Source organism: Saccoglossus kowalevskii, chromosome 3, assembly GCF_978046115.1.
Source record: "Saccoglossus kowalevskii chromosome 3, keSacKowa6.1, whole genome shotgun sequence".
Classification (NCBI taxonomy): Eukaryota; Metazoa; Hemichordata; class Enteropneusta; family Harrimaniidae; genus Saccoglossus; species Saccoglossus kowalevskii.
In genome coordinates, this window is record NC_140643.1 from 16,812,306 (window position 1) to 16,824,112 (window position 11,807).

General features: G+C 37.9%; 1 protein-coding gene across 1 annotated transcript; it reads left to right on the plus strand.

Annotated features, from left to right (window-relative positions):
* The first annotated feature begins 7,988 nt into the window (after positions 1 to 7,988).
* On the plus strand, positions 7,989 to 10,260 carry LOC102807429 (muscarinic acetylcholine receptor M2-like). Its single transcript, XM_006824308.2, has one exon. It carries the CDS (start codon positions 7,989 to 7,991, stop codon positions 9,831 to 9,833), a length of 1,845 nt encoding a protein of 614 aa, XP_006824371.1. The 3' UTR covers positions 9,834 to 10,260.
* The last annotated feature ends 1,547 nt before the right edge of the window (positions 10,261 to 11,807 follow it).

Genomic DNA, 11,807 nt, shown 5'->3' on the forward strand with positions numbered 1-11,807 from the left:
ATTACAAATTGTTAATATTAATAGACAAGTTCAAAACAGCGTTACAACTAATTTAATGATTCTCCGTTATTTTTGCCACCTTTCATTTACCAGAATAACAACGACATACAACTCTGAAAGTACTATTCAGTCGAGTATATCACCCTACTCTCTATTGGGTCAATAGAACTGAGAGCGTCCGTAGGAGTGCCTACTTCATATGGCGTCATTGAAGCCGTAATATACTTGTACACAGTCCCTTGTTTGCTTTTTGTTCAATAAAATAAATTATTATATATGAGTGTCTGAATGGCAAAAGCCGGGTAGACCGCGAAACAAACAAGAGACTTGTGTCCTTTGTAGACGCTTGTACCGTGTTTGTTACGTGGTATACCCGGCTTTTGTCATTTATTGAAAAACACAAGTCTATCGTAATGTTGGCGATGTCCGCCGCTCTGTGCCAAGCCTGTCACCTCTTAAGCTGTATTTTTTCGCGATAACGTTTTATGTGTGATGGGTGGTACTCCCAACATGATAGGTTCTGCCGCCAGAATATCGAGTCCAATTCTATCTACCCCATTTGTGCCCGAATGGATGCTCCTTCCATAAAATGTTGCGAATATGTATACCTCCTTACAGAGTATATTTCTTTGTTGTCATTTGCTTTGTAGAGAAGAACACGACCCTTATTACTTTCCGATGTTGTTACTTGCCCGAGCTTCAGCACGCAGCAATATAAAAAACGCAGAAAAACGAGCAATGTTGATTTAAATGATTTGTTGAGATGGTAATTTAAGTACAAGGGGAAATTAATAATATTCCCCCATGTAGCGTTTAATTGAACATGTAATCCAATGCACTCTCCCATGGTTCACTTCATTTTGAAAGTAGGCAGAATGTATACCACGGAGATCCCCGGAAAGGTATCGTGAAAGAAACTGAGTAAACCATTCGCCCCTCGATAAAATGACCCGATACCAGCACATTCAACACATACCATTAATATATTATTTATAAATAATTTCACTGTCCCAAAAATGATCTAAATACGCAGCCTCACATTGAAAAAGTTCTCCTCTTTAAGAAATGTCCATTTCCACAAACAGCTCCGTTAATGACTGCACCTCTCCTACCATATCCTGCCAATCACAAGCCGCAATTACCGATAAATCGGGACGACACGAAGTCTGCAATTTTGTATGCTTCATGAAATATACCTGATTTCAATGGTGCCTTTGTGACGGGAATGAATGTACATACCATTGTGGTAACGTGGTTTCATGGTGCCAACTTTATACACAAAGTTTCACTTGTCGAATACCACTTTTTAGTTGTGACGAACTGAACGTATCCCGTAAAATTGTTGCATGCCATCAGCGCAGTGGTGCTATTGCATTGCACTCTACCGGATCCAGGCAAGTGTGTTTGTCGAATACGTGACAGTAATTTCAATTTAAGTATGACGGAAACTGAAATAAACTAAAGTTTAAAATTTTAGTATGCATTAACAGCTGCAAAAAAAAAATAAAAAAAAAAATATCAGAGCAATTAAATATATAGTTACTGACATGATATAGGTCACGTGACCACACCTCATTGATAACAAACGTGTCCAGTGTCCAGATTTAATGAAGGTGGTAACGTAATTGATAACACTGGCCAGGACGTGTTTTTTCCCGAATCATCATCCACCATCTTGCTTTTTAAGCAGAAGTGAAAACTACGCATGCGTAACGACAAAGGCTGATTTACCGGATATTACTTCTACCAATTAGAGCGTAACTTGAACCTGTCGACCAATAGCGAATAGAACCTGTCGAGCGATTAGAAAGGGTCACTTTATTTACAATACTTCGTCTCAATATGCAGAGGTTGTTTGTCACTTGTGACATCTATTATTTCGCAAATGATCTAGCGGTAAATATGTAGTTTTGCCGAAAAGCTCGCTTAAAACGGGCGCGCCATACTAACGCAATGCGTGAAAAATAACACTGTGTTTACGACACGTTTTTGGGGAATTCACATTGATAACATCATCGATAAAAGCATAATAAAGCATAATATTTGCTAATTCATTAGTTGCATGGGTAGTAATACACATTACCGTGGGCCATTTACTTAAAGATTCAATATGGACGGAAACACGTACTTAGTTCAATTGACATTTGATATTCAATGTTGATGAATACATTGGACTATGATTTATCATGACATGATAACAATGTTCTTGTAGCGCACGTCTGAAATTTTGTTTGATGAAACAATGACATTCTCGAGTGCGCATGCTCTATGATTGTTTAAGTACGTATAACAAACAGTGTATGTGGGTAGTAGTGACGAATATTCCGTTAACGCAACGTTTTTAGTTTGATCTATAGAATGGAGTATCGAACGACGTATGTTATGTCCATATTGAAGTTGTAAGTTAATACAGGTGAAAACTAAGCTAACCCCATATACTCCATGGTATTTGTTGCCGACCGAATGATTTTCAGGTTGCAAACATTGAAGTTGACCAGCAAGTCCATGCTAAACTAATCGATACTGAATATAATGACTTAAAGTCGGTGGAACAATAAGCCATTGAAAACGGATTAGAAACCATGACAAAACACTTTGAAAAACTATTAACGAAAAAATAAAATAAGTTTATAAATCATTCATTGGAAAAAATGTATTGTAACTGAGACAAACAACACTACTAGTAGTCGGTATATGTAAATCCAAACATAGTCGATGAAACAAAAAAAAAGCACACAAAAAATCAATAATAACCTAAAAAAAATAAAAGTGAGATTTATATTTTTTGTATTAATTCATAATAAATTTGAGCTATCATAGTGGTTTGACAAAATAAGATAGAAACCTCGAAACGGAGCATTCTTGTCCATTTCATTAGTCCTAGTGTGGATTCGTATGCTCATACCACTGTAAGGTAATATACATTTTGCAACTACTACTCTTATTATATATGAACAAACAATTCACTCGAAACAGCTGTTTTACAGAACCAAGTAATCCTCATTAACAGACTTCTAAATTTTATTGAGAGTTTCTATGAACCCACACGTTTAATCTGTAACAGCCTATTAATCAAGAGTGGCCAAGCATGTCCTATTGGGTAATCAGTCATTGATTCAATTACAACTGGTTACGATGTGCACGCCGACTCTATGGTTTTACAAATGTATTCGACTGCTCCGTGATTGTCGTCTGCTCCGACGCTTCCGCCAATACTCACCTCAAGAATATCGAACTCCATGTACTTTATTCCGCAAGTTATATGGGACAATGGAATCTTGTCTGTCTGAATGAATGATATTTATGGAAATGCACGTTTCAGAATAACCAATATGAACATAGCAGACTTAATTCGTTGCACATTCCTTATCACAAGAGTGTGTGTCGTAGTATGCAAGGTGAGGACCAATGCATTTTGTACTAATGCATGTGTATATGTGTTGATTAATCATTTCTTATGTGTATTACAAGATATTTTAAAGTTGGCAAGGTGCGATTGTACCATTCGGCGATATTCTGGACGTAATAAAAGTGTCCGATGTAATATTTGAAATTTCCAACCAATAGACAAATACAATGTACATTATTTCACTTGTTTTAACTTAGATCAACAAACACACGAATTATAAATGTAAAATTAACAAATACAGGTAATGGTACTACCAGAAAAATCCTAAATTCTGCATATAGACAAAACTAGTATCTGATGAGTAGAAATATCATTAAATAACAAAAGTACATGGGAAAAAACATTTCTTGGTATTTTATGTATGCAGCAATAATACACAATCTGGTACAACGAGGCGCTACATGATTTCAAAGAAATTACAGAAGAGTTCAAGTAAAATTGAAGAGTTTATGTAAACAAATACAACCAAGAGTTTCATACGAGCTTCTAATGAGAGCAATTCGTGTTGATAACACGATGATAGTCACGTGGCCATTCAATATAACGCATTTCCCCGATTGCGTAAGAATTTATTGATTTATTTTTGGATGCACTCAATTGTGTTACATAGCGTTATGGGGCGACCGTACCTGGAAGCACTACTCAGCATTCAATTGTTTTTATAACACTGATGTTGTCAAATTGCTTAGTACATGCGCGCTTGAGACAGTCTAAAATTTGTTCTTAGCATTACTGCTATCATGATAAATTTGCTTTCAGGTTTTATCTATGGCCGCCGAGATATCGTCGAGAGCGAGAGATTCACGAGACTCGAATCGCCCCACGAGTAGTCTTATATTCTCTGTACTTGTCACGTGACGACTAACGTACTACGAATTTTGGAACAGTGGACGCGATCACGGAAAAAAAATGAAATATTTTCTAAGGCGAAAAAACAAACACGTCTAGTTTTTCCCTGGACGAGACACTGATGACCATTTGCTAATATGGTCTTTTGAGCGACATGTTTCCTCATCCTCATTCTGTCATCTACGTGTAACTGGGCCGCCAAGTTGAGAGGCTTGACGGTCTCGTTAGTATGTTGCACCAATCCACTCAAATACGCGGACAAGCCCGATCAAGTCAAATCAAATCATGCAACATTACATTCACAATGACTACGTCGTCCTCCTTTTATCGAATTTGACCATGACCAATTGTTGTTATTTAAAACATGTTCAAATGCTCCTCAAGATAACTGGATTATTCCGCTGTTGTGATGCGATATGCTTTTTTACATTTATATTCCGACTTTTATTGACGTGTTTCCATGGTATTTTCATCACTTCACCGCGAGAAACATGACAATTCATCGAACACTCGGAAATAATTGAATCGTATTACTTCAAGATCGAAAGAATGTAGTTATCACAGTTTCCCATCTAACGTATGTCGTTGTCATAGTAACAAAAAAACGATGTTGTCATATTGATGTCATTAACCCGTGTTCCAGACAAGAGGTCTGATTGTGACTGATTACAAATTATTTGATTAATTGTTTATTGTAAAACCATGGTTCATCATATCTCTGATCGTGCACACCCGTTGAGCGCTTTAGATCATTTTAAGACGATGGGGGGGATATTGCACGTTTATTGTTATTTTAAAAGTTAACGACGAAGTTAATTCTTAGTTCATCCCTTATATAAATATAAACTGTCGGGCTCTAATTAATCCACTGAGCTAAGTAGAATTTGTTAAGATCAATATAGTCCTTTAACATTATTATAATCCTAATACAATCCGTGAGATAAACATATTTCTCTTAGCTCAATAGAATTCAATGAGATGAATATAATCCACTCGGCTTAAAATAATTCATGAATTCAAAAGATCTATTGAGATCGATAAAATCCATTAGTTCAAACTAATCCTCTGAGCTCATTGCTCGAATAAACATAAGTCATTGAGCTCAATATAATCCCATAGGCTCAACATAAAAAAACTGTACACAAAACAATCTTAATATAATCCATGTAGTTCGATGTAATTCCCTAGTTTAAAATAATCTAGCTCAGTTTAGCTCTGCATAAGCCACTTAATTTAGTATAATCCCCCGACTTCGAAAATTTCATTAGCTCAGTATAAGCCACTTACTACAATTTAATCTCCACTGAGTTCAATATAATCCACCGTTCTCGACAAGCTAGTAAGTCACCACGCTCATCATAATCCACTAGCTCAATATAATGCAATGAGGTTTAATGTATGAACCAAATTTTGTGTAAATTGTTGTTTGTTCCAGACACAGAGAGTGCAGTGGTGTATTAAACCTACTCATAATTTTTGAGAAAGTTGGTCATAAATCGCTTGACAATGTTCAATGGTTCAATTTATTAAAATAGCATTCTTTTGTGTGTTACAGTAATGAATTTTGAGAAACTTATTTTTAGAACAATTGCATAGAGCATAATGTTAAGCAACACTTGTTTTCGACACTTTTTAAAACCCCGATTTTTGAAATAATTCAGGAAAACAAAAAGTATCCCGTCATTAACAATATATCATTTTTTAGCCTATGTCACTAGCCTACAATTTCAGATATGGCATAATATTTCAGCCTTGGGAACCAATGGTAAAAAGACTATTTTACTGCCACAATGGTCAGTATACACAAAAATACCGTCAACCACCATTTTCTCGAAAATTAAGCTGGTGAACCCCAACTTTTTTTAAAGTAAATATTAAAATTGCCCGCATAAAATTTATTAAAAATGGATAAATTCTGGGTATTTGAACTCATGAGCAGGCTTCTACCTTAGCAGGTACAGTGTTTATATAACACGAACTGACGCACCCTTTGCCCATATACTATAATGCAATTATTATATAGTTAATGAATAGTGTGGTCGTCGATCATCCCGTCGTTAATGTCTCAGTGAACTGATATAAATACAAATACAATTGTATCACAGTGGCCCACAGAATAGGCGATAAAACGATATATATTGGTTCCTGTTACCCGGCCACAAAAATAAATGACCTCAATGCGAAGGTAGCCGCCCGCGTTAAGTGTACCAGCAAAAAACACACAAACACACACTCTGTGTCGTAACACGGTACGACAAGTGGCTAGTAAACACTGCTATGAGCAGTTTATCGAATGGAATATACTCACCGGAAACTGGATAGGTAAAAGATGTGACAAAGTGTGGTCAGAATGAGACAATTATTTATTTGAAGTCATGTATGTAGATCTCTGGTTATTTTATATAAATATGGTATTACTATCAGTGTATGGTACATTTTACATTTTTTGGTATAGTGATTAACTTCCAATGTGGAATTACTGGAGAATGTTTCCATAGCCGTGCAATATACTCGTCTACATATCTATTATGGTGTGGTTACCATGGCTACGGTATGCATAGGCGTTTTTGTATAAAGTATGCAGTCACCTTAAATAATAGCATGTTTATGGGGGCGGGAAAGGGCCCGTAAACCCGATGCCAATTTCCAAAGAGACTGAATATTCAGTTGACATCGACAGAAATTACTCCATCAACATTTACTGTTTTCTTGTTTGGAACTATTCAAAACAAATACAAACTATCGTAGCTGTGATTAAATTATCGTCGTTGGTCACGTTTACTAAACAGCTCTCTAACGATTAGTAACGAGTTCACATTTGAAGCCCGTTTTCCTTAGCCTAGTTTCAAACAGCCTGAGTCTTGCGGCTTATTTGACATAGTTACCCACACCGCTGTCAAAAACTAGAGTTTCTATTCAAACGATGCCCGAAACGTGGTCTCGACGTACCAGGCGCTGTTGTGGATTGAGCACGCACGTGTTCTACGTCTCGCCTTCTTCAATAGCGGTATCAGAAAAAGTTGCCATTCAGCTGACTGATGGCTATTATATTTTAAAATTTTCCCATAAAGATTACATTACATCTTTAAAATATGGATGTTTGTTGTTTGATAAGAACGCCGTTATGAACAACGTTTTACTGCATAGGGTAATAAATACAGACGAGAACGTTCTGTCGTAACTGTGTGGTAATTTTGAAAATGTGTTACAATGCCTCGTAAATAACTTTCAGTTTAAAGGAGAACCCCATGTGTCACCTATTTTCACTATATTGTGGTAAATCAATGTATAAAATGAAATAACATATTTTAAACAATTACAGATTTAAGCGTACGAACATAACTAAAAATTAAAGCGCGGTGGTCGTCGCGCAGCGCGTGTTCGAATTCCATGTAAATAAACAATGTATTTTACACGCGTTGTATACGTCGCTATGAGTCCCACATCGAACAGGACGCGGCACGACGACTGCCGCCCTTTAATTATAACATATTCGGTGTTTGGCGTTCTTCAAGTCGTAGCCTTGTTAGTCAACGTGAGCCGACTACGATTAGCGATATGATTGGCCCTTGGCGTTTTGTCTAGATCTGTGAATGCATTAATTTTTCAACCTTTCTTATGCAGATATATTTCAACAACTGTGCTTCAGTGGATATTATCTCTCTGTCGTTGTTATTCGAGAGATGGGCGCCATCGTGGAAAACTATCGATCATTGTAGATAGCGTGTGGATGGAACGAGCTTGGCTCACACACTTTGGAAATAGTCTAGGTGCTATGCATGAAGCAACTGGGCGCGCTGACGAAGTTCTCTTTACAACCACTAGTAGCGGGTTTTTCTCGTCTCATAATGGAGCTTCTAAACAACTTAGCCAGAGTTTCGAAAGCAATCCATACACCGCCAGTTGGACACCTGGTTCTGCGTCGACATGGTTTATTGGTAACAGTACGGTACAGCCGACGACGGAATTCCTTTTGCCGGAATCGCCGTACTCGTCTGGACTTATCATCATACTCATGACAGCGGCCGTGACGATTACGGTATTTGCGATCGTCGGGAATACTCTCATCATAGCGGCGTTTATAACCACTCGCCGTCTACGGAAACTGACCATCTATTTCTACTTCAGTCTAGCGATATCCGACCTTGCCGCCGGTCTACTGGTAATGCCGTTCATGATTTCTTTTACACTTAATTCATACTGGAAGTTCGGAAAGACAATTTGTGTGGTATGGCTGTGCATTGACATGTTCGTATACTCAACATCGGTGTACCACATGTGTGTCATATGCTTGGACCGTTTTCTGGCTGTCAAATATCCGTTCCGCTATCGCGTCAAAAGAACGAAAAAACTCATACTGACGTTTATTGGGGTTGCGTGGGGATTGGGCCTTGTAACCGAAGTGCCCATCACGATACTATACGAACACATTGTTGGGGAGAGCGTTATTGACTATCGGGTTGAATGTGACGTGGAGTGGGTAGGCAACGCGATCGTCACAATATGTAGCTTTCTAGTTACGGTCGTAATCCCGTTCTTTTTCATGTTAATTTTGTACGGCCAAATATTCTATATAATTCGTAAACGGGGAGAAGCTTTAAAGGCGAGCACTTTACGCGCATCTTCCGGTGAAACGAACGAAATAAAGGAGGACGCGCAATCAAAGAAACACTTTTCCGTGGCAGGTCTATTTTCTAAACGACTAAAAGCAGAAAAAGATTGTGGTGATGCGAATGAATCGAAATCAGTTGGTGATAAAAAGGAGAACAAATCTTCGAATAAAACACCAATTAAGTTACGTTGGACCTTCTGGCCGGGAAAGCAAAAAAGCTACGATTTGTCAGATATAGTAGCAGACAATGGCGACCCGGGAACAGGTTGTGTGGCGGCCGCCAAGTACAACAGAAGAAGCGATGAAGTTATACTATCCAGTTACGTAAACATCGGATTTAGTTTTGACGAATTCTCGACGGGTTCATCACAGGGTTTAAAAGACAATTGTTCTGAGCAGACCCCCAACGATCTCCATCAAATAACAAGCGACGAAAACGTGTCGCCAGCTTTCTATTCGAATCAGTCACTTGAGATCGAGTCTTCTTTAAACAATAACACCGAGCCGTCATCGGCAAATACCGTCGAAGAAAACACGCGTAACAGGGACAGAACACACCCCAACACGATTAAAAAGAAAACGGTTAATGAAACACATCACAAGTCATCCGGGAAGTCTCGATCAAGTGAAGTGAGGGCTGCAACGACACTCGGAATCCTACTCGGCGTATTTCTCATCACTTGGTTGCCATGGAAAATAACGACGATCGTGGACGCGTTCGCAAACACGTACACGTTTCCCGACGTTTGGTACGACATCGCTATATGGCTACAATATTCTAACTCAATGATAAATCCGTTCTTATACGTGTTCAGAGAGAAAAACTTCAGAATAGCGATTAAAAGAATCCTGTGCCGGGTATTTTGTTGCCGAAAAAACGCATCGTCATCTCCAGTTTATTCCACGGGGTCGCGTAGCTCGGTGGCAACGGTATCACGAAAGACCAGTCCACATCGTAAATAACATTATTTATTGTTATTTTATATAATATAATTTATGATATAACAGTACATTGTTCATAAATGCTTTTAATAATACATGAAATTCTAGGCGCTCGACTTTATCAGATTAAATCAATTATATTTCATCTCCACATTGGCATTTCCCACCTCCCATATTTGGAGCTCAATGAGAGAAGCGGAGTAATGAATTATAAATAACATATAAATGAACTAATAGTGCCATTATTGATTGCACAATTCCCAGTGCGGATTCCTCTCTTTATGTACTTGGTAACGTTAAACTAGATATTCACTTCAGCCTTGAGAGGTTTTGTCCGTTAAACATTTGTTCCATGACCGAGTACTACTCGTTAGTTGTAATTGTATTATTGGGTTTGTGAATTGTCGACATTTCTGTTCTTCAATAAAGTTATGAGTACGTACACGAATTGAATTGCGCAGACGCTTACCAAAACAAAAAAATGGGCACAAGTAGTGATAGTGGAAACGGGGGGGGGGGGGGTTCCAACCATTTTTTGTTGTGGTAAAACCATGATGCATTTGTGACAATAAGGCAATTTGTCGCCTGTATTGATACACTAAGAGGTCGAATTTTTCATTAGGTTATCTGTTTTACAACAACATACGCCATTCCACCTGATATAACAGCCTATATATTTGAGTAAGCTGCATCGATGTGTATCTCATTCGTTGCGTGAACAATCTTGGCATCTAATCCACGCACCATATACCCCATTCTGTAATATTCTGAATTTTCTGCATATAATATTTCGCCCGGCAGTGGCAAAAGATAAGCAAAACTGTAGATAATGAATTTTTAACAAATAAGGAGGACATGTCACAACATAAGCTGGGAAACTACATTTCCAGGCCAACATGTTAATCCATAATTAATGGATATAGAAAAAATCTTGATTAGCTTCTGGCTTATCTATCTTAGAAGCTCACAAGCCATGTAATTCGATGTGCGATTGCCGCTCAAGGTAATATAGATGGGTGAATCTTCGCTGATATCTACATTCATGGCAACTTGTGGCTATGGAACTATCGAAGACTCGGCAACTGCGCACGGGAATACTCGGATCACTGGTGTCATAGCATTACTCATCTACCTCGGACTTCGTGGGAGTGGGGGTGTAAAGATGATGAGGCACAAAACACGTTTTCTCGATTTATACTCGTCATAATCGTCGCGCATCGCGAGTTTCAGTGTCATGTAAATGAACAATGTATTTTACACGCGTTGTATACGGACATGTGTCAGAAGGGACCAACATCGAACATGACGCAGTGCGGCGATTGCTCATTTTAAATAATGGTCAGGTAACATAATATACAAGATTAATATTCACTAAATAAAAGAGTAAATATGGGCTCTTCTTTGGAAGGATTACCAGATTTCCAGGGGCTATTTTGATATCGTCAGTGTTTTTATGTATGTGTATACAACATCCAAACTTATTTCACAAAAGGTTGTTCATTATATTATTGATACATGTGCAGATACTACTTAATTCTCATTGATGTATGAAATGATATGCATTTGGCTGCGAAGGTATCCTTCATTGCAATGTGTATATTCCTCCACGAAACTCTGTGGCGGCAAAGTAATACTTGACGCCCCCGAATAGAATTCAATTACAGTACTAGAAAATCCATTTTTAATTATTAATAACAGAACTGAAGGACGTTGACGTAATTATTATATGCGATTTAATTGCCAGAACTGTGGTGACCAATCAGACTATAGATGATGATGTCAATCATATTGTAAGTAACGCGAGATGGCTTTACCATCCCGTGATCATTCCCGCACATTGTTAACGTGTTACGTCATATTCAAAACAGAGATAGATAGGGTGTAAGGGTCTATCGACAAACAGACTACTAAACTTCTACCGATTATGCAGGAAAGGGATGAAAAGACTAATATAAATAATTTGACTGTTAATACAACTTGTGACGTAAACACATT